Raw genomic sequence first — 22,719 nt, 5'->3', positions numbered from 1 at the left:
AAGAGGAGAGTTTGCAGGAAGAGTTTTTTCTTTTTTTAACAAAAAGCAGATATGCTTTCACTCCTCTTGGAAGATTACCAGACGGAAGAAATATGGTACTAGCCTGGACACTCCCACATCTATTACATCAACTCAAATCAAAGAAAAGGAGTACTTTAGAGCCCACCTTTCCTCTAGATAAAGATGAAAAAATTAAAGGGTTAAAAAAATTAAGGCAGATATGCTTTTACTCCTGTTGCAAGTTCTGGATAGCTGAGATAGGTAAGATATACATTCAAAACAATTCATGACTACTAAAAGCATAATTTAATTCTATCATATAGAAAGAAAAGGATGGTTTAGTTAATAAAATTGGTGGTGTCAAAGTGGTTCCTACTCAGTAGGAAAAGTTACATTGTCCACCACACATGCCACTTATAAAAATATTCCAGATGGACTAAAGATCTAAAGGTAAAAAAATGAAACATTAGAAAGAAAATTTGAAGAATATTTATACAGGCTCAAGGTGGCAGGGGTGAGGGTGGGTGTCTTCTTCCCAAGCAATTAAACCCAGAAGCCATTAAGAAAGGTCTAACAGACCTGAGGATATGAACATTTTATTTTTCTATGTGGCAAAGCAACCCTTAAACAAAGTTAAAAGACAAATGAGAGAAATGATACTCTTGACAGGTAAAGGGATTAATATGCCAAATACAGAACTTGAACAGAATAAGAAAATTTCCATTTTTTCAAACAGGCAAAAACTTGGCATAAATAACTCATAAAAGAAATGTAAGAGACTAATAAACACAGAAAAAGATCAGTGGTCATGAAAATGCTAGATACTATTTTTCACTCATCAGATTGCAAAAAATGACAAAGACTGATGACACCAGAGATGTCAAGGATGAAAAGAAACAAGCACTGCCTGCATGTGGGTGAGAGTATGAAATGCTATAAACTCATAGGAAAATAAACTGGCATTACCTAATAAAATAAAAATATATACATGTACTCCTTAACCCAACAATTTCACTCCTGGATGGCTAAACTAGAAATAAAACCATGATTATATAAAGACGTATGTACAAAGATACTAACTGCATTGTAAGTGCGAAAAAATTTAAAATACCTTGAATGTCCATCATAAAGGGAAATGATTGAATAAATCATTGTACATCCATTCTATAATGTAGTTATCTAAAATGATGAGTAAGGTCATGGGTACCGATGCCCATGGTCTAATGTTAAATGGAAAGAAGAAAAAAGACACAGGCTACAGATATTGCACAGTATGATAGCATTTGCTTAAAAAAAAAAAAAGAAAAAAAAACCCCACCTTTTGTGTAGAAAGAAATGTTTTTATATTTTTGTACCAGTATTAAGACACACAAGGCTTCTTCAACAAGTGGAAGCTGCTAAAGGATGCAGATTGTTGACCTTCCTGTGTATACTCTTGGCATTCTAACATTCTGCAAAATGCAAGTTTTGCTTTTATTATTCCAAAAAAGAAAAATCTATGTTTTTGTATGTCTGTGTATTTACCATGCCTACATATGTGAAGGTCCCAAGGTCTCTGTCACTTCTATGGACCAATAACAATCCAGAACACAAAGAGGACATAGTGTTAGAAAGGCATAAGAATCCATAATGCTAATTTTGCAACTACATTTTTTTTTCAAATATAACAAGCCTATTTTGAAATACAAATAAAGTTACCATTACAAGGAAGAGTGAAAGGAAAAAAGATGTTTAACTACTTAATTCAAAATCTCAGTAGTTATTTCTCAGCATAGCTTTGGTGAGGAAAATGCCCAGCTATCAAATTCTTTTCAACAAAACTCTTGATCAAGATCCTGACTTATGGCTTTAATAATGCTTTCAAAAAAAGGGGGGGGAGGGTTCATTAATGAATCAGGACTGTATTTTGAAAGATTTCTGGATCAAAATTATTTAGAAAGAGGATATTAATGGAGCCTAAAATTGCAAAGTGTTTGCAATCACTTCAAAAAGTCATTCATTCAACCCTCAATTACTCATCCTTAACAGGGGGCGCCCTGCCATGCATTTCTCAAAACCAGGCATGCCTGAAAACATCTTAAACATAACTGAATGAAAATCTGTCCAATCACAGGCCAGCTGCTTGCAAACTCCACCCTTGAGTACAGGAAGAACACTTTTAATTGGAAGACAGTTGTGTTTACTACGGTTGTGTGGTGCAAAATTGGAAAGGCACACATGCCAAGGGTCCAAAGGAAGTCTCTTTAATGAAAAAGGAAAACAAACGGACAGTTCTGATTCTATAATAGTTGTCATTAACTGAACCTCATCATCACAGCAGCAATTCTTGAGCAACTTTGCAAGCTAGTAAAATATTTTAAAGGCTGAGTTTTGTTGTCGCTTTTTTTTCATCTATGTTCCTTGATTATACGCCTATTCTTAAAACCCCAAACTGCCTTTGCTTCTAAATGCATACAGCTCCATCCAAGGCCTCAACACAGTTGTAACACTTTGTTCTGAATCACTGAAACTTTTTACTTGGTTTGAGAAACCAGTTCCATGGGCCCAGTGGCACAATTCTTCAGTATTTAGTTTAGTAGGTGTCCAGCATCTCCGTGAGCTTCAAAAACCACCGCCCTTTGGGAGCTCAGCAAACAACAAAGTGAATGGGTAGCCATTTCAGGTGCAGAGCTCATTAGCAATTCATCTGATGGAGGAAACAACTAGAACAGAAAACTTCGACTGAAAGGCTAGGACAGACTAAGTTTTTAGGTCAAAATATGCATTTAATGGTGGATCTTAACCTAAGTTTTGCATTCAAGGTGGTAAATTACTGGATCTAAGCGGGACACCTCTCCCCCAGTCTTAACCTAAAAAGCAGTCTTCTAAAGAAATCGCAAAGGAATTTAACTCCAAATCTCCTTGCTTAATCATCCTCTTCACCTCATTATATTCCTGATATCTCTTTAAAAATTCGCCCCACTAAAGCCTCATAACTGTCCAAGCAGCCTTTTTCTTAAAGCCAAAGCCAGCCACAAGCAAAACAACCCAGAAGACCTACATGGGGCGAGGCGGGGAGTCTAAAACCACTGATCGATAGGTAGAAAATGAGTATCAGAAACCTGCAATGTTAACATCAAATCTTACAAAATGAATTCCCGTTTACAGCGAAAAAAATATCTGCAAAAGCAAGTTCATCAAGAAAATTTTCCTTCTGGCTGCGATCTATTACAATCTAAAAGAATCCCCCTATTCTTCACAGCCTTATCTCAACACAGAACCTAGGGCCGCTATCAGAATGAGGAACTAAAGAGGCTTGCCAAAGTTCAAAGACAACATTTTGTCGCTACATTAACAAAAATAACGCATCACGGACACGAATGCTAGTTAAGTTCTATTACTGAACAACTTTAATCACAAAATACACCAAGACAAGTATTCAAAAGTGGCCATGCCCCAACACAAAGTTTCAAAACAAAACCTCTCCCAAGGTTTGGGGGAGTTGCCCAGCTCGGAGATAAAAAGCACCACCCAACAGCCCCATTTGGCTGCTAAGACAGATCTCAAACTTATCAAAAGCAGCCACTACGGCAGCTCCTGTCACCCAGAAGCGCAGAGAGAGAGGAGCCTGAAGAGAGCTGGCCTTTCTAGAGACAGCCTGGCCGAGTCTGGCTCAGACAAGGAGGAAGTAACTGCCAGATAAAAAAGCCCTGAGCAGCTTCAACTGCAGCCTCTCGATCTCCCACAAGTGCCCACATTCCCGCCCCATTCGGGGCTCGGGGAAGAAGGGAACAGGGCGCAGGTCTCCCACGAGAGGCTGGAGACTACAGGTCCGCTTCTTCCAGGGGGCAGCGGCACACGGGCAAACTCTAAGGGGCCCCGGAACCCAGGGTGCTAGAGCCTGCTCCGTATGAGTGTTGGGGGGGGGACGCTGAGAAAGGGGTCGCTCAGGAGGCGGGGCCTGCCGGGTGGAGGCAGCATTTCCTAGCGCCCTGGCTGTCCCCCGGGGTAAACCAGGGCGCGCACCCCGACGCGGAAGCCATGCTGGCCAGAGCTCGGGGTACCGAGGAGCCGGCGGGGGGCGCTGAGGAGATCTGGGGGCGCGGAACTGGGTCACCTCCACCCCACCGCCCCCTCACAAAGGCCCCCGGGGAGGCCGCCCGCAGGCCGTGCAACCCCGGCCTCGAGTGCCCGCCTCGGCCGCCACTCACCGCTAGGTCCTGGGGCACCGCCCCGCTCATGGCCCGCACCGTGCCGGCCCGCCAGGCCCGAGTGCGCAGCGCAGGCCCCGGATCTCCGCCCGCCGCCGCCGCCGCCGCCGCGGGGACCGAGGCCGAGGACGAGCCCGCGGTGTCCGCGAACAGAAGCAGCAGCCGCTTGCCCACCGGGGAGGCTGCCGCGTCCGCCATCGCCAGGGCCGGCCGGACCCGTGCTCCCGCCCGCCGCCTCCCACCACCTCCGCCGCCGATCTCCCGATCCGCCCGCAAGGCCTCCCTCCGCACCACCCGCGGCCGCGGCTCCCCCCCACCCCCCCCAACAGCCACCACCAACCACCGGCGCCGCGCAGCGCCCCCCGTGGCCGGGAGCGGAGCCGCAGCCCGGGCCCCGCACAGCGCCCCCCGCGCTTCGGAGCGGGGCGGCAGCTCCGGGCCCCTCGCAGCGCTCCGCCCCAACCTCCCCGGGGCCTGCAGTGCCCCCTGCGGCAGGGAGGGGAATTGCAGTTTCGGCCGGGGTGGGGAAGTGGGCGGGTCCTTCAGTCTCCTTTGGCACCATCCTGGTGCCATATTGCCCTTAGGGGACCCCTTTATTTGAGAATGTTTTAGCTTACCCTCCTTGTATACCAAAGACTTTAACCGGGGTGGGTGGCTGAGGGGCAAGTTACCTAAAGAATTGATATTCTGAGATAAGAAGTTAGTGCCCCAGTACCTGATTGATTTCCAAGACTGAAAATAGGCACTACCCTCCTGTCCTTATCTTTTGGGAAACTTCCCATTGGTCCATGGGACACAATCTCTTTCTTCTCACTGATCCATAACATGGTACCATTTCATTATATATTACCAATACTTCATAGGTCCCTTTCCAATTGACCAACGTTTTATACCATTGTATGTGATAATGCCATTTTATACTGGCTGAAGGCCAACAGTGCTTCCAACATCTCAATAGTCTGACATATCCCAGGGGAGCTTCTTCCTGCTTCCAAATCAGCCAATGTTATTAAGTCCAGGTGTTTCTCAATTCAACTTTTAAGGGAACTGGAAAGAAACCAAAGTACATCTTACCATGGAAATAAGTGGAGCTGGGGACAAAGAAAACCCCACCACTCCTATCCGAATTCACAGGCATGGAAGATTGATACTCTTGTCAGAAAAGTGGCTGTAGAGAAGGGGAGATAGTGAGATATTTTTTGCCTAGATTTTTGTTTAGACTGGGCAATGAGAAATCTCAATCATTGACATTGGTCACATTAGAGACTAGCACAAGTTCCATAATCTTATGGATGCAGAGTATACATGAAAGTAGATACAAACCAGGAAAAGGTATGGTATGGTATTAATCCATGATTACTACCCTAAAAGTACCCATTTCTTTCACTGATCTGATCCACAGACTATTAAGAGCAGTAGCATTCTTTCCAGACTTATGTGCCTACCCAGAAATCTGTCCATAATCTTCTGTACCTTTGACCTACTTGCCCTGTAGCAAATGTTGGGGGCCAGAGGGAAATACCAGTTATTGGCTCCAGTCAAAGTACAACATCCAGTGAAGCCATTCTAGAACTAACTCTATGGAGCACCAAGGAAACATTTCTTTGGATTTTTTTCCTCTCCTTATTCCTTATAATGTCCATTTCCCATAGCCAACCTGAGGCCTGATTCAGTTTTTCTGGGTCAAGACACCTCTTAAAGCACACTCCTCACAAACTAGTTGGTAGGAGAGAAAGAGGGATGATCCATACATGACCTAGCTGCCTTGTAGATTTTCCATTAAAATTCACTGCTGGGACTTTTCTCCCATGTGGAGCTCTTATTACTGTCCCACTGTCCAAAGCTGGCTTCTCACAGCACCAGACACAAGTGGTGTCTTTGTGTGTAAGCTCAGGAATGGGAAAGCAAAGATAAAAAAAAATTAATTCACAAATATGGCAACACTTTTCATAAGCCAGTAAGTTTTCAAAGTGTTGGGGTTACAACACTGAATAAAACAAAACCCTCATAAAGTTTATATTCTTTCTTATGCTTCAGCAATGGAAAATGAAATCACACTAGCCTTCAGAGAAAATAAACAGTAGAAAAACCCAACAAAAAAACTGAACAGAAAGGAAAAAAAGGAGAGGGAAGTAAGTTTAGATGTTCACTTAACCCTGCTCAAACAGTAGGTGAAACATAGCAGCAGTTTTATACAAAGAACGAACCTCTAATTCTGAGATTCTTTAACCACATGCTATAGCCCTACCCCCTCAAAGCCCTTCTTACTTTGTTTCCAGGATAGGTGACAACTCCCACTCTTTTCAGGGTGTATTTTCATCCCCTCAAAGTTCCTCCTCCAGGTAGTCAAGCCCATCCTGTCTTCTTGCACACTTCATTGGTATTCAGTGATGAGTGTCACCAATTTGAAGCAGGAAACTGGGTCGGAGGCTAAGCAACTTGACTCTTCTTGCTGCCTGGCAAGTCAGTGCTACAACTGGTAAAGAAAGGCTATGCCTTAGGGACAAGAGGCTCCTGCCTAGCTCTAAGCAACTACACTTCACCCACACACATTGGAAGAATGCTAACGGAGGGAGAAGAAAGGGTGGAATAGAAAGGTCTAAAGAGAGAGAGTGAACCACACAGCTTCTTTCAGCAAGTGAACATTCCAAATTGAAGCATTAGGGAAAATACCATCTTCTAGAGCAAAAAAGCAGCTCTGCTGCTAGGGTAATTTTCCAAAATCAGTATTTTCAGGATGGAGAAATTGCTGAGGTCTTTAGACTTTGAATTCTGACAACTTTATCTCCAGCTCTCCACAACATGATGTATGAAAACTCTGAAAAGACACTCCTGGACAAGGTCCGTATCATGCCTTCTCCATACTTCCCAAAGCCTACAAACCATTCTAGACAAGTTTCTAATTGTACCATCTAGCATTTCTCAGGGAGGAAGAATGGATTAATACTTGACTTCACCCGGCTGGAAGTGAGAGTGACATGAGGTAAGAAGAGATGGGTATAAGTACCAGGGAAACAGGAGACCAAATCAGACTGCCAGAAATAACTGAGGTCTTAACAGAAGCTGGGTCACAGGATATAACTACTGTGGCTGCAAAGGGCCCAGGGACCAAATACTGTCCTCAAGGGGCAAAAGTTCAGCCATGTCATAGAAGAAGCAGCTGGAAGAGTTGGGCAGCCTTCTCCCCACTTCCTCCTTGCCTTTCTTTGTGAAGAAAGGAAGACAACACTGTAGTACACAAGGTTGCTTGGGAAAATGGATTATTCTAATAAAACTTTATTTTTTCAAACACAGCCACAGAGGCAGGACCTCATGTTTAACACACACAGACTTATGGATTTTTTTTTTTAATATAAAACAAAGTTTACGAAAAATTTTTTTCCACTTTTTGTATTTGTAATCCCATTAGCACAGGGACTTTGGCAGCAGGTGGGAGTGAAGGGCAGCTGGAGCTGCCAGTGGGCAGTCACCGGGCACAGGAGGAGAGCACCAGCCTGGGAGTGGCTTCACTCACACACGCAGGAATACTCACCTACTGATCAGCCACACCACACACACAACACAGATGCAGATGTCTACCCAGGGTCAACCACTGCAGAGGTGTGTTCCACTCTGGGTAAGCCCAATATGTGAAAATCCAAATTGTCAAAACAGCTAAAGTAGAGGGAGGTTGCTTGCTTTACAAAAGAAGCAATCACAGGCTGCTTTTAAATGGTCAGCAGTCCAAATGCTTTGAAAAATAGCATTTGGTTTATACAGAACTGTTGGAACAGATCTACCATGTAAAGCAAAATAAACCACTTCTTGAAAAGGCTTGTCCAAGGGCCACAGGTACTTAGATTAGGAAGCAAAACAATAGCTCCAGCTAGTTTAACTTTCCTGATCTCAAAGTAATGGAATTCAAATATGGCATCTATACACCTTCTCCCTTAGGGATGGTGCCCTAGGGCTTTGAGGAAGCCAGGGTGGAGGCAGAAATTATTGCCCTCACTTCTTCAGCTTTGGGCCTGCAGAGAACCCCCTCACATTACCAGTGGCCTACTGTAAGCTGGCACAATCTGCAGCAGAGAGCCCAGGGATGAGGATGGCCCAGGAGGAAAAGAAGCTGGCACCAGGGAATTTATGGCCTAAAGAGGGAGAACAGAAAGGGGAGGGATAAAACCAAGGAGGGGCAACTCCTGGGCTCACAGTTTTCTTGGATTCTCCAAAGAACCTCTCTCAGGCCCCTACAGACCTGGTAGCTCACTGGTAACTCGTGCTAACTAGCACAGGAGTGAAGGGCAGGAGTCCTGGAGGGGTAGACCTCTAAAGGCAGGAGGCTGAAGAAGACATAGCCATCTCCTCGGGAGTGGAGGCAAGGATGCTAGGGCCTCACTGATGCTCCTATCCAACATGTGGGAGACCCAGAAAACCATAGATTCAAATCCATAAGGAAGAAAACACATGAGCAACTGGTCCTACAAAACCCTGGGAAAATGCCCTTCTTCCAATAAACAGGAAGGGCAGGTCTAATTTGGTCCTGCAGGGTCTAAGCAAAGCTGGACAAAGCCTCAAAAGCCATTATGGCGGCAGCTTCAGTATGCATCTCCCCTGGAGCCAGCCCTATAGAGCTTCTGAAATCCTTAAACCCATCAGTGTGGCCACTGAGACCTGTTGCCAGGCCCAACTTGTGGGTGTGAAAACAATAAAAGAAATTCAATCCAGCAACAACAAACTCCCAGCTGCTTCTCACAGTCTGCTTTACACATCCTCAGCCAATCCCTCAGTGAGCCTCAACCTCCCTGAGGTCTCTAAGGGCCAATTAGAGGCAAATAAACATTTCCTGGCAGGAGTGGAAGACAAGCAAACTAGTAAATGCTGACATCCCCTTCCTCTTTCTCAACCAACTCAGAAAAAATGGCTAGGCCTGGATCTTATAACGAGTTTCTCTACAGTCTGCTTCCAAAGGGCAGTGCTGGGGTGCACTCACCTATGCCTGCTGGGGACTGAATACTACTTCTGCTGGTCAGCCTCCATACAGGGGCTTCCTTCCTTCTTCTTCACCCTCAAAGGGCAGAAAGTAAGAGGGAAAAGAGGTCCCATCAGTAGGGAGGGAAAGAAAGAGATGGAGCCCTTCAGCCCTGCCTTAATTGCCCACATGTGCTTGCATCTACTGAGTGAGTGAGACAGGCAACTTGTATCCAGCCTTGGCAATCTGATAACAAAAAAAAGAAAAGCCAGCTCAGAATCAATATGCAGCACCCTCTCTAGCCAATACTAGATCTATCTAGGGGAGACGTTTGGGCCTGAGGAAAAGACCATTAGTTGAAGACCCCCAAATAGAATCCTTTGCAGAGCCACTGTTGCTAACAGATTACAAGCTTGCTTCCAGAGCTCCTTAGAACCCCAACTCCTACAACAAGCCTGCTGTCCCGTGAAAACCCAAGATCCTGGGAGTACTGTGGTGCTCTGCTGTTAGGGAGCAACTGCCTTCCTTCCCTAAAGCTACCCAAACACACCTTTCCTCGAGCACTCTCATGCACTCACACACTCTCACACAATTTCTCCAAGGAGGCTGAATGAACCCCCGACCCTGGCCAAATTCTAAGACACAAGTGCCCTTTGAAGCAAAGGGGCTAGTGAAATTCCCCGAGCTGGGGTCAGCAGACCCCTTCCGTCCCTGCCCATTGCTTTCTCGGTGGCAGGGATACTCACACTCAGGGCCGCCATGGGAAGGGTCTGCTCTGGGGCTGTCCCTCCCGCCACCAGCTCCGTTTATCTTGTCCCGGCCAGTCTCTCGGCATGGTCGAGCTTCCTGGAGCGAGAAGATTTCCGGCTGCCCTGAGTCGGAGCCCTCCATTCACCCCCATTCCCAGGCTGGGCCCCCGGCCTTGGGATCTCGACACTTGTTAGTAGCCGTAAGAGAGTCAGTCTGTGTGGCCCCAGGAAGTAGCCTCTCAGTTTTAGTTCTCCTCAATCAGATTCAAGTCCAGGTCCCCAAAGTCCTGCTGGCACAGTGTCCGCTTGCTTAGCGCCTGCCGCCCCCACCGCACGGCCCCCTCCTCTTCCTCTTCGCTTTCACTCAGCACCTGGGAGGAACCCCCAATGGGGCTGCAGGAAGCAGAGAGGGGTGGGGGGCTGCAGGCCATGAACCATGGTGGAGAGATACTGCTGCCTTCCCGGGCTGTTTCTTGGAGACAGAGACCTCCTGAGTATGGTTTCTGTCAAACAAACAAACAAACAAAATTAAGGCAAAGAAAGATGTTAACTTCCCAGAGAACCCTGCCCAAGCTGTTTTCAAAGTACCCCTCTTGGTTACCCTTGAAAGCAGGAGTCCTATGTATTAAGGTGAGGTCATGAACTCCCAGATAAAATTTTGAAAATTTAGTGTACATGCATATTTTTTTGAGGAAAAGAGCCCATAGTTTCTATCAGATTCAAGATTAGAAGCCTGTTTATAAACTTCAAACTAGCAATATAGCTAGTGCCTAGTCAGAGTCTGTTATGTATATTCAATAACATTTGTTGACTGATTGAACGAATGACTATGAATAAGTAAGTTCTCAAAGCGGTTTATGACCCAGTGGTCTAGAAGGAAGAATATGAAAAGAGTGGGCAAGTGCCTACAACAACTGTACTCACATTGGGAAGACAAAAAACACTTGTTGAGTGAATGAGTGACGCAGCAGCCTATTCTGCTTAAGCCCTCACAGGCCCACGTGAAGCAGTGAAGGGCAAGGGACAAAACCAGCCTTGCATGAGAAGGGGCAGGGCACTAATGATGGGGCTTTTCTGACCCATGCATAAAGAGGGAAGATGCCTCCGGTAGGACAATCTGGGATCTCTGTTGGAAGGTTTAACATGGGTCCAATAAGTTTCTCTGGAACTCCCAGAACAGGAATTTCACAGGACACAGGACTTTCAATGCTAACACAAGGATAATCCTGGGCAAACTGAGATGGTAGACAACCCTTAGCCAAGGCTCAGGCAGACAGGAGTGCCAGGGGAGGCCATGTCAGGAGGGCCTGGAGCTAGAGGACACCTTACAAGTGAAAATGGAACAGTCTTCGCTACTCCCATCCTAGCTTCCCTGGTCTTGCCGGTCCCACCTGATTCATCTTGTCGAAGTCCAAGGAAGGCCGCAGCCGCCGAGGGTCCTCCTCATGGCGCCGCTTGACCCCAGCTTTGCGGGCATCAAGATCACAAGGCTGTGAGCGGCTTCGGGGAAGATTGCGCAGGCCTCGAGGTCGCCAGGGCAGCTCTGGGGAGGATGCAGGGGAGCTCCGGGCAGAGGGCAAGAAGCGGCTTGCCTGTGGGCCCAGGCTGGGTGACAGGGAGAAGCGGCGTTGGGGTGGGCAAGGTGACAGGGACTCAGCATCACTCTCCCAGGAGCCACTTTGTGGGGAGGCGGCAGAGGGATGAGAAGAATCTTGGGCTAGGGCCAGGCTGAAGAAAGGGGGGCTGTAGGGTCTGTGGGCTGGGGCACATTGAGACGAGGCACTGGGAGCTTGGAGGAACCTGAGGCTGGAGACCCGCTTCGGGGGGCTCTGGTGAGGCACCTGTGGCCCACCCCCTCCACCACTGCCCCGGTGTTTGATGGGAGTCCACAGCTTGGAGGGGGCGGGCCGCCACACTGGCTGCCAGCGAGACAGGTCCACGGGCACTGAGAGTGAGCGGCAGTGCCTCTTAGATGGAGGGGCAGGGGGCACAGGAAGCTTTTCTGGGTCTGGGGGCTCAGGGCTTAGGACTTGGGAGAGGGACTGCTCCTGTGGGGAACTTCCTGGGCTGGGTGGTCTGAGGTGCAGGCTCAAGCCTGAGGGGTGGTAGCTGAGGTTGAGGCTATCCTGGAACTCGGCACAGGAACAGTGGGGCAGGCCCCTCCAGGAAGCACCTTCTGGAAGGCATTCATAATAAAGACAGAATTAATGATAGCTAATATATTTTCAAGAGCTTACTATGTGCTACAAAACATAGTGAGCTTTATGTGAGGTTTCCCCTAAACTTCATGAGTTAGGTACTATCACTACCCCCATTTCACAGATGAGAGAAGTTCCGTAACTTGCCAACAGTTATGCAGGAATCAAATGACCAAAGCAGGGTTCAGAACCAGATTTGTCCGATGCTAAAGCTAGGTCTTTTACCCAGCAGACTATAGTGCCTCCATTACGAGGAACCACCTGAAACTAAAAATATAGAATCATAAACTGCCTGTGAATCCGTGTCAAAGGTAGAATGAGTCAAGAGAAGCAAAGGTGTGTGTGCCACGCTCATCTTTCACTCCACTCCACCAAGCTCTACTTTGCTCCCCCAACCCCCAAGCCCTGAGTTGCGGAAAGCTGGCCTACACTCTCCGTCCTTAGCTTTTACCTTTCCTATGTGTCAAAGCACCAAGACAGGGTGATCAAGCAGGTAAGAGATCATTTGTATTCTTAGTGAAGGCAAGGGTGGGGAGGGTACAGTGGGAAAGGCCTTTGATGGTGCTTGTGTTCCTCTGGGTCTGGCCACCCACAAGGAAACACTCAACATACTTACATGGAAAGATCTTCTAGTCTTATTATGATTAGTTTAAAAAGAAAGTTCCAAATATACAGAATCCAACCTTTTGTATTAAGAGTGTGAATAAAAAAAATTTACATTTATATTTGATTCTATTTGTAAAAAAACAAAAAAAAACTCTGGTTGAATAGACAAGAAACTAATAACAGGAATTACTTTTAGGGAGGTGATAGAAGCTTGGTAGATAGAAAAGGAAGGGGCACTTTTTCCAGATTAACACTTTTCCTATTTAAAAAAATTTGAAATGTGACTGTATTGCCTACTCAAACAATTAGATTACAAAAGTTCCTACAAGGCTAGAATTAAGAGCAAGGTAAACAGATAACTCCCATACTGGTGCAATAAAATGGAGACAAGCACCAATCTCAGAAGCTGACCCTGGTAAGAAAATTGTGGAGGCAGGCTAGCTAGACCTGGTTATGGAAAACCAATAAAAGAAACATGTGGATGGAGGCATGGGCATACACACACATAAACACATCATGTCTTACCAGACACAAGCTGGAAAGGGTTCCCACAGTTGGAGATGTCTGCATGATCAGGCAAAGGCTAAGAGACACAGAATATCCATCATGATTCAAGATCAGGACAGAGTTCCAGGAAGCCCTTTCAGCTCACCCCTGCAATTCATGGGCTATAGGGATATTAGGGACATCTAAGTGTTCTCTTCTTATCCTCCCAAAGTTAGTGAGTAAAATAATTCACATCTTCCAGTATCTCAAACCCTTCTCCACCCAAATTTTAGTGGCCCTTCTCTTAACAGTAAGAAAAACCCTGCCCCCTTCCTTTTGGGCTAGGTTTTGAGCCTTTAGCGGGCACATCCAGTACAAGTACCATGATTCATACAACACAGGACAAGGGTGAAGTAGTAACAACAAATAGCCTCAGAAAAAAGGGCAAGGGGGTCTTAGAGAAGTGGGAAGACTGTCTTTTACCAGACTGATGCTGAAGCGTGTGCATTTCAGCTCATCCAGAGTTTGCTTCTGTAGCTGCTCAGTGATCAGGGTTATCATGATTCTCCCCAGGATTTGACTTGCACACTTTGGAGCAAATGATGGATGTCTTCCCTGTTGTTCTTCCAGACCTCACTCATGAGCTGTCTTCTGCCACTGCAGCACCATTCTAGCACCATTGGGACTTCCCTCTCCAGTCATGCCTGCTGAGTCTGCCAATTACAGATGGATCAGCCCCAAGTGATATTAGAGATGTACCTACTCCAGAGATGGAAAATGCATGGCACACATACCCCAGCATCCCTATGTCAGGCCTCTGGCACACATCATTAACTGATCACAGCTCTTTCCGGCTAAGCCTAAACATAGCCTCGGAAACAGTCTCAACTTGGCACTCCGGATAACCAGTATAATAAAATGGAGTTAGCAAGCAAGTTGAAACCTATTTGCCACTCCTAACCTGGTTCGTGCTCTGCTCTGCCTACCCAAAATACCAGCACCACTTAGAAAACAGCTCAAATGAGAGAAATGCCCACATTGTTATCTCCTTCTTGATTAGTCCAATATTTTATCTTCCAGTCAAAAGCAAGGAGAGGTAGCCTTTTCCTAAACTACAGAAATAGTAACAGTGCAGTGGCTGTAGGAATGACTTTCTACTTCAAAGCAGAGTAAACAAGGTATTATATTCTCCTTCACCCTCAACAGCGGATATTACATTATTGTTCTCCAACAGATACTGTACATATTCTCTTATATGAAGACAAGAAAATGCTACCAGGGTAATTCCATTCACATTTCAACTCTATAGATGTTAAAAACAACAACTCTAACTTCATTCAACTAAGTCTTTAGCCTGATTTGACTCAAAGACCATGAATACAATTAATCAAGACTCTTTCTCACGGTCAATTACAGTAGAAGCAAACTAATTCTATCAGAAAACAGGCTTCAAGCCCACACAATTGCCTGAGGGACCTCAATCAACGGAGGAGGGGAAGTTAATCTAACATTTCCATACTGTTCTGCCTGTTCCCAGAAATGACCAGCAGGCAGACAGCAATCAGACAGTGTAAGTAGCATTTGCTAGCAGAGAACAAACTATCAAGACATCAAATCTGGATCCGATTTGCTGTGATGGTCTTGGCAAATCATCAAACTTTTCTTTCCCTCAGTTCACCCATATGAAAAATGGGCAGAATAATCTTAATCTGTCACAGGGATAATGTAATGCAAAATATCAAAACATAAGAAGTATACCACTTGGCCTGAACAAATCAGAAGTCCACACAGACTGCCGTTTCTCACCCTTCCTATTTGTTGCTCTACAAAGCCTCAGGGTGCTACAAGTGATAATATTAAGATGAAGAAGGCAATTGGGTTGATTTATTTGGCTGGGTATCAACCTCCCTCACTCACATGCCAAGAAAAGCCCAAAAGGCTTGACCTTGAGGGCAGATAACTTTCAACCCTGGCCAAAAAAAAAGCTGGACGGTAGGGGGGGGGGATCCTCTCTACTAGATTTCCACCTCTCTACTAGATACCACAAAGAAAAGCAAAGAAACACACTTCGATGTACTTGGAGTTCAGGCAAAAAGGAGGCAGGAGAAGTCAACCACCACTATAGTCAAATAACGTTTTCATGCATAATTATTATTACCACCCTGAAGTCCCAGTTTCCTGAGCGCTCCCTTTGGCTGCTTCCCCCATTCTTGTAGAAGCTAAAGCTTGTATCACTTCTGCTCTTGGTTTCTTAACTCTGCCCTCAAAGACCAACCACAGAGGAAACCTAAGGCAAGCTTTTACCCCCAGAGACCCCAGGCCTCAGGCTGACCAGCCATGAGGAGCACGGAATGAAGCAAACTCTTTCAAGATTTTCATGAGGCATTTGGCCAAATAGCAAACTTCCAGCCCTCTCTGGGATCAAGAGAGTGATTTTGTGTTTTTCTGCATTTTAATTGTTGGGATGTGGCCACACACGGCGGTAATTAGAACAATGCAACTACCACCACGCAACTGATACTTTCAGTCTGAGTTTCCTAAAACAGGCCAGGCTGAGAGGGGGAATAGAACGGAAGCCATAAGGAATCAAACCAGGACACAAAAGAAGGCAAACCAGCTCCGCGAGGGGCCTCCTCTTTCTCAGGCAGGCAGAGAAAAAAGAGTAAGAAGCCCTCTCTTGCCGTCTTCCTTCCCCTTCCATTTTGTGTATCTGAGGGGCACAGACAGCCCTGAACGTTCACTAAACAAGTTAAAACTTCTCAGCTTAACAACTGGCATGGGGCTAAGCCCAACACAGAGCAGCAGGCCGCTAGGCCCTCCCTCAAACCCCACCAGGCCCAACTCTCAATCCAGGCTTTCTCTGCACCATCACCTGTCCCTCAAATAAAGGTTGGACCCCCACCCCACTGGGTGGCAGTAACCCCTGACATAAGGGTTTCAGGGATGCTGAGGTTGTGCTGAAACCTGGATAACCTAGGATCAAGTCAGGCCAAGGAAGAAGAGAGTCAAAAGCCCCTGGAGACCTTCCCCCTAGGTCCCAGTCCCACACTCTGGGGGAGACTGAAGAAAAACATGAGGCAGGGAGGCACACGAACAGGTATGTGGGGACCTGAGTGCTTTTTCTCCATATGGCACCGGTGGGCACAGGAGTGACAAGTGGGAGCACCCCTCCCCCCACCCCAATGAAGAAGCAAAAGGCTAGGCCCCCCTCTCCAATCTTAAATCTCTCCGTCGGTTGCTCTGCCTGTCCCCGCGGGGTGGGGCATGGGGCGTCCGCTAGCCCCTTGGGGTTGGGGGGGAGGGCGCCACGGCACGCTCAGGGGGGCTATCGCTCGCCTGTTCTCAATCAGCTCCCATCATCTGGCCGCGGGGAAGCGAACTCAGGACACAGGGGACGAGAGGGTCTGGGACTTAACACTCCGCCACCCCCTCCCCCACCGGGTCCCGTGCTCTCCCCGCGGAGGCGGCCAGCGAGGCCCTGCCTCGCGGGCGGACGGGCTGGGGGAGGGGAAAGAGGGAAGGAGGGAGGGACGGTCTAGGTGCCCGCCCCGAGGCCCCAGCGCCACCTGCCCTCCGCCACCTACCGCGGCTCCTCCAGTTCCCAGGGCCGCGGCCGGAGCAGCTCTGAGCGCTCGGTTCGCCCCACGGTGCCCTTAAAAGGCGCCGGCGTGAACCAACGGGCCCCTGAGGAGAGTGGAACGATCGCTCGGGTTGGGAGAACCCCCCCTGAACCGTCCGCGGAGGCTTGAGCCCCCGCGCCGTTTTTCTCGCAGAGTCTCTCTTGGATAGCGCCGTCGGAAAGAGGCCGGGCTCTTTAATTTAGCGATGAGGGTGGTTTCCTCCCTAGGAAGTCACCCCCTGCAAAATATTGCAGAAGGTGGACTAGGCCAGTCGAACGCAAATCTCGAAACCCGCGGGGGAGGCCGTGTTGGTCGAAGGTAAACAAAGCCATTGCTCCTGCCCTCTGTTACTACATCAGCCCATGTACAGCCCCCAACTCGATTCCGGCAGCGTAATGGAATTAGCCAGGGTTCCTCTCACCTGTTCTCCTGCCCCCACTCTCTACGGCCTCCGCTCTGAAGGAATTCCCCTTCCCCCAGCAGAGGACCCGTCCGCGTCGTGAAGGCTTCTGGGAGCCGTAGTCCAAGCTCCGATTAGGGCCTGCTCTGAGTCCCAGGAGCCCCTCTTCCAGCTGCCGGATCGGCTCGAACCTTATAAACCCAGGACCTGTAACGGTTGCGGGCCGTTCCCACTTGTTTGTGTAGTTAGCTGTCACTCAAAATACTGTAAATCCGACGAGGGCCCAGGGCTGTTCACTCCTTCTCCTCTCTTTATGCCCCCACCCCCAGCAGGATGAGGTAATGGGATTGTGATTATGACATCATAGGCGGTTCAGTTGCTTGCGTGGGGGAGGGGGGAGAAGGGAAAGTACGATGGTTACAGCTGGACCACTTTAAACCTTTCTGGGAGGGAGGAAACAGGTCGCTGGGGGAAAAGATATTGATAGTGATATATTTCCTCTTCAGGAAGAGAAAACCACCTTTTATTAAATCTCCATCGCTACCACTACCTCCTACTCAGCCAAAGTTTAAGTCCTTATTGAAGAGACTGAATGTAGCAGTTGGTAGGTGAAGAGGTTGTGAAACAGCTAGGTGGTTTCTGGCTCTTAAGTAAATTTGAGTATCAGCTATCAAAGAAGGTTTAGACAGAGGGTAAAACATGGGAAAAGGAGAGGTTTTAAACAATGCCTTCGTATTATGATCTTTTTGTGGGACGGAGTTTTAGATTTTTAATCAATTGGAAAGTAGAAGTACTCCAAGTAATCTTCACTATTACATTCAGCAAGAAGTCCCCCGAAAGACACGTTTTCCCTAAATATTTTATGCACCACTGAAGTCTGGGACAGATAAGTAATCGTGACCAGCTCAAAGGTAGAGCCAATGGTGGAGATCTTCCTCAGAAAGACAGGGAAGGCAGGAAGCAGGAGTGACCAAATCTGCAAACTGAAAAAGAAGAGTAAAGGAAAAGTGAAGTATTTATCAAGAAAATATGCAGAGCAGGGGGTTGTGATAGGAGATACACTGCACATTTGTTTGCCCTGCACATTTCTCCTTGGCAAAAGAAGGGGCAGGGACCATGAATTGTAGAGGAAACGATTTCCAGTGATTGCTGCTATGGAGCGCTTATGTGCCAGGCACCGTGCTGCATACTTTAAATATGTATTCTCATTTTTGTTTACAATCATCAAATGAGAGAAATTTCCTTGTTTGACAGATGAAACAGCAAGAGAGGTTACGTAGCTGCCCATGTGGTAGACAACGGTCATATTAAAAAGCTGTCTGAGACTCTAAAGCCCTTGGTCTTCACCACTAGGTAAATCTCCCTTTTTATTTAATAATAAAATATCATGCTTACTAAAGCTAAGTGATTGACACCCATTTCATCAAGTATAAAACAGTGTCCCCAGTGCAGCCCAGCCTCTTCCCCATTTCTAACAACTAGATCTCTTTATCTCGCTTTTGGTTCAAGGTTTGTTTTTTTTTTTTTAACTCACGTTCTGCATATCTTTCCCCCTGTTGTTCCATTTTCCTTCTTTTGTTCTTGGGCTACTACCTTGAACCCTATCATAATTGTGACCTCCTGGGCTAGACCCCATCTCTGACCCTGCTCCAGTGGGTTTCAGCAGAGGATACTACCTGGGCTCCCTCCTACTCTTCATCCTGATTCTCTGAGGGTTCCAGGGCCTGGAGCCAGTCATCCAAAGGGGTGGAATCCATTGGCTCTAAGAGATTGTCCATTCCGCACCTAGGAAGGCAGCAGAGTCAGAGAAATGTGCACTTCAGTCAGACTCTCCCTTTTCAGCCAGTGAAAGAAACCTCTGCAAAGTGGAGAGAGATAAGGCTTAGTCCACCACTCAAGGAAGGAACAAGGAATAGTGCACACACCCCTCAGCCTGCAGAGGCTGGCTGGGAGGGTCCCAGGAATGTAGGGCTCTTCTCCACTTCCTGATCTGGGCATCCCAGGAGCGACGGCTGTACCTCCTGTTCTTGTTTGGTGTTTGAGGGTGAAGTCCTGGCTGTCGCTGTGCCCTGGCAATGACAAATGTGTCAGACTAAGGTCAAGGCCAAGGGGCACAGCTTATTGCTTATTATGGTGAATTAGGAGACTCATTAGGGATTTCCTGAAAATGAGGTAAGATCAATGTCCTCAACCCAAAGAAAATGTTTAAGTTAGATTAAATAGCAAACTTCCCAACTCTCTAATATTGTTTCTTCTGGGTAAGCTAAATTAGATATTCCAAGTCCCTCACTAGTCAAGGTAGATAACGGAAGAAACTACTTGATATCTCTTTAAAACATATTCTACCTTTTCATTCATTAATTTGTATATATGCTTGTAAGCTTACATGTAATTAGGCAGGTATGTTGTAATTAACAGTCAGATGGAGGCATGGGCCTCCCAGGTGGCACTAGTGGTAAAGAACCCTCCTGCCAATGCAGGAGATGTAAGAAATGCAGGTTCGATCCCTGGGTTGGGAAGATCGGAGGGCATGGCAACCCACTCCAATATTCATGTTTAGAGAATCCCATGGACAGAGGGAATCCCCTGGGGCTGGGGTCCATAGGGTCGGAAAGAGTCGGACACAACTGAAGTAACTTATCATGCACACATATGCATGAGGTGAAAATGGAAGAAAAAAAATTTATTAGCAAACACGAACAGAGCTTTGAGAAGTCTTATGGGCCAAGTATAACTTGTTCCATTTGAAAAAAAAAATCTTGGAAATTTATTTGGGGGACTAGATTACAGGATAATTTAGTAATGTTGCAACTTTGTGGGAGCATTCAGATTTTAGTATCTTTCCATCACCTGACATTTAACAAAAACCATGTGTTTGACACTCTTGTGACTACCCACAACTGCACTCACTTGGGGACCTGCTGCAGAAAGCACTGGTAACCAGGTGTGCGCTTGCCATAATCTATCTGCTTTTGCCGCCGCTGTAGGATAGCTGCATCTGTCTCTAGCTCCCACCTATAAAGACGTAGACAGTGGTCCCATGAAGTGTTATGATAGTCATCAAAGCAGAAACCAGCTCTTCCCACATTCCCTTAATCTCCAGCCTGATTGTCAAACTTACCTGGCATGGCAGGGCTCTGTACTGACTCCCACATTCATCATCTCTATCCTGGAGGATAAAGACTCTTCACACACCTTCTTTCTGGGGAGGCAGATTCTACAGATGAAAAGGATATTAGGATAAAACCCAGCTAACTATACTATACCTCTCAGCCACTACACTACCAAGATCCTGGCACCAGATAAAGGTTGTATTCCTGACTCACTGTCTCTCAAAATTAAAGGTTGCATTTCTAATTTGTTTCTCAAAGTGTGGTCTGTAAGCCATTTCTATGGGTAGCTTTATGGGTGCCTTGATAATTCCTCAGCCCCACTCAGTTCAGTTCAGTTCAGTCGCTCAGTCGTGTCCGACTCTTTGCGACCCCATGAATCGCAGCACGCCAGGACTCCCTGTCCATCACCAAATCCCAGAGTTCACTCAGACTCACGTCCATCGAGTCAGTGATGCCATCCAGCCATCTCATCCTCTGTCGTCCCCTTCTCCTGCTGCCCCCAATCCCTCCCAGCATCAGTCTTTTCCAATGAATCAGCTCTTCACATGAGGTGGCCAAAGTACTGGAGTTTCAGCTTTAGCATCATTCCTTCCAAAGAAATCCCAGGGCTGATCTCCAGAATGGACTGGTTGGATCTCCTTGCAGTCCAAGGGAGTCTCAAGAGTCTTCTCCAACACCACAGTTCAAAAGCATCAATTCTTCGGCACTCAGCCTTCTTCACAGTCCAACTCTCACATCCATACATGACTACTGGAAAAACCATAGCCTTGACTAGACGGACCTTAGTCGGCAAAGTAACAGCCCCACTCTAGACCTATTGAATTATCATTTTGATAAGTTATATTTTAGAGAGCTTCCAAGGTTATTTTAAACATTTTTTACTATGGAAAATAAATACTCAATAGCATAATTCTCTGCTACTCAAAGTTTGATCCCCGGACCAACTGCATTAGCATCAGCATCAGCTGAGAACTTGTTAGAAGTGTAGAATCTTGGTAACCAGATCTACTGAACCAGATTATGCATTTTAGCAAGATCCACAGGTGATTAGTATAAAGATTAAACTTTGAGATCACTGGATATCATGGACCTCCTAGTTACCCGTGACCCAGTACTCATGGCCAATCTTGTTTCATCTATACTCACCACCACTCCCACAGGATTATTTAAAAGCAAATCCCCAACATTAATAATAAATTCTTAATACCATCTAGACAGAGGATGAGAGCGATGGTTGGATAGCATCACTGACTCAAGGAACATGAGTTTGAGCAAACTGCAGAAGATGATGAAGGACAGGGAAGCCTGGCGTGCTGCAGTTCATGGAGTCCCAAAGAGTCAGACACAACTGAACGACTTAACAATAATAACCACCTAGTCAATGTTCAGATATCCATAAACAACCAAAGTTTGGGATCCTTTGGACTCTGATAAAGATTATGCCATGAGATGATTCTACTTTCCTTGAAAAGAAATTTCTTTTACCTCACAAACCTAGTGTCTCAGATGCTGCCCGCTTAAAAGGGTCACGGGCCCAGGAAAGCTCTTGGAAGGGGCCAGTGCTACTCATCATAAATACACACACCTGTCTTGCCGCAACATCTGCCACACTGGCTGCTTATGTTCCATCTATAGAGGAAGGCTAGCAAAAATAAGGAAAGGTCCACGTAACGGCACGAGAAAGAAGCAAGGGAAAAAAACACAACCCATTTAAAACACCCTCTCACATAAATGAATTCCTCCAGGTATTATCCTAGGGAGTGGTCGTCGCTAGCAAGGTGCAATTTAAATGTCCCGGGGTAGAAGGGGCTGAAGGGGCAGAAGGAAAGGAGAGCTCAGAAAGGTTGTGGTGATTGGCCAGAGGAAGAGCCAATGAGGCGCCAAGCTCCCTATGGGGTGGGGCTTAGCTAGGGGCTGGCCCCAAACTGGTGGTCTAATCGAAAGCCTGCTGGGCTGGGGGGCGGGGCAAACCTCCTTCCGAACAGCTCACGCCCCCGGTGATGTAGGAGGCAAACGATTGGCTCAGCGGGTCTAGGCGGGTACGCGGAGGTAGGCGGACGCAGTTCTGAGGAGAGCGTGATAGGTTTTTGGGAAGGCGGAAGGTTTGAATGGTCAAGGCTTTTGGCTGTTAATCTTACTCTTAGGCTGTAACTTCAACCTTCTGCTGAGAGAAGCGGCGAAACCAGACCCTGGCCTATCTGGTCAAGAGGCATAGATGTCTGGTTAAATCGCCTCCTTTACCTCAGATTTTTCTTTAATTCTTCTAGAATCTTCGCTTGTGTCTGATTTCCCTGCTTACTTTCATTCCGCCTGAAGGCAAGTCTCGGACTCAAACCTGCGGTAAGCCGGGAGCTGTGTCCTCCACAGAATCACGGGCCTCGCGAACGGTGTTTAGGGGACAAAACAGGC

At 46.9% G+C, this 22,719-nt stretch overlaps 3 protein-coding genes across 6 annotated transcripts in view; all 3 read right to left on the bottom strand.

The window, feature by feature from the left end:
- Nucleotides 1-4,388, bottom strand: part of KDM3B (lysine demethylase 3B) — a 58,557-nt gene extending 54,169 nt beyond the window's left edge. The window contains exon 1 of the mRNA XM_068980318.1: nt 4,191-4,388. Within this exon, the coding sequence (XP_068836419.1) occupies nt 4,191-4,388 (198 nt within the window). The remainder of the gene's footprint in view (nt 1-4,190) is intronic.
- Nucleotides 4,389-7,525: 3,137 nt separating this feature from the next.
- On the bottom strand, nt 7,526-13,857 carry FAM53C (family with sequence similarity 53 member C). Of its 4 annotated transcripts, XR_011145381.1 has the most exons (5): nt 13,661-13,738; nt 13,217-13,274; nt 11,279-12,063; nt 9,885-10,390; nt 7,526-9,384 (listed from the first exon to the last, which is right to left on the bottom strand). XR_011145381.1 is itself a non-coding variant. In XM_068980276.1 (4 exons), exons 1-4 carry the CDS (start codon nt 13,855-13,857, stop codon nt 10,133-10,135), a joined length of 1,149 nt encoding a protein of 382 aa, XP_068836377.1. In that variant the 3' UTR covers nt 7,526-10,132. The 4 variants fall into 4 exon arrangements, 3 of the variants coding, with proteins under 3 accessions (XP_068836377.1, XP_068836376.1, XP_068836378.1); XM_068980276.1 differs by lacking the exon at nt 13,661-13,738 and adding an exon at nt 13,810-13,857 and having other exon boundaries at nt 7,526-10,390; XM_068980275.1 differs by having other exon boundaries at nt 7,526-10,390.
- Nucleotides 13,858-18,885: 5,028 nt separating this feature from the next.
- On the bottom strand, nt 18,886-21,912 carry LOC138086074 (oocyte-specific histone RNA stem-loop-binding protein 2-like). Its single transcript, XM_068980854.1, has 5 exons — nt 21,896-21,912; nt 20,319-20,399; nt 20,108-20,212; nt 19,123-19,266; nt 18,886-18,982 (listed from the first exon to the last, which is right to left on the bottom strand). Exons 1-5 carry the CDS (start codon nt 21,910-21,912, stop codon nt 18,886-18,888), a joined length of 444 nt encoding a protein of 147 aa, XP_068836955.1.
- Nucleotides 21,913-22,719: the final 807 nt, after the last annotated feature.

Source organism: Capricornis sumatraensis, chromosome 9, assembly GCF_032405125.1.
Source record: "Capricornis sumatraensis isolate serow.1 chromosome 9, serow.2, whole genome shotgun sequence".
Classification (NCBI taxonomy): domain Eukaryota; kingdom Metazoa; phylum Chordata; class Mammalia; order Artiodactyla; family Bovidae; genus Capricornis; species Capricornis sumatraensis.
This window is presented reverse-complemented; position numbering and strand designations above follow the sequence as displayed.

Excerpts from the sequence above, each read along its gene's own strand:
- LOC138086074 (XM_068980854.1), bottom strand. Across the intron at positions 20,213-20,318 it reads ACAGAGCCCTGCCATGCCAG|GTGGGAGCTAGAGACAGATG; the intron begins GTAAGTTTGACA and ends ACGTCTTTATAG. Across the intron at positions 19,267-20,107 it reads TTTCTGCAGCAGGTCCCCAA|GGCACAGCGACAGCCAGGAC; the intron begins GTGAGTGCAGTT and ends TGTCATTGCCAG.
- FAM53C (XM_068980275.1), bottom strand. The coding sequence starts at position 13,738 with ATGATAACCCTGATCACTGAGCAGCTACAGAAGCAAACTCTGGATGAG. Across the intron at positions 13,275-13,660 it reads CACGCTTCAGCATCAGTCTG|CCTTTGCCTGATCATGCAGA; the intron begins GTAAAAGACAGT and ends TGTGTCTCTTAG. Across the intron at positions 12,064-13,216 it reads CCCTTTCCAGCTTGTGTCTG|AAGGTGCTTCCTGGAGGGGC; the intron begins GTAAGACATGAT and ends AATGCCTTCCAG.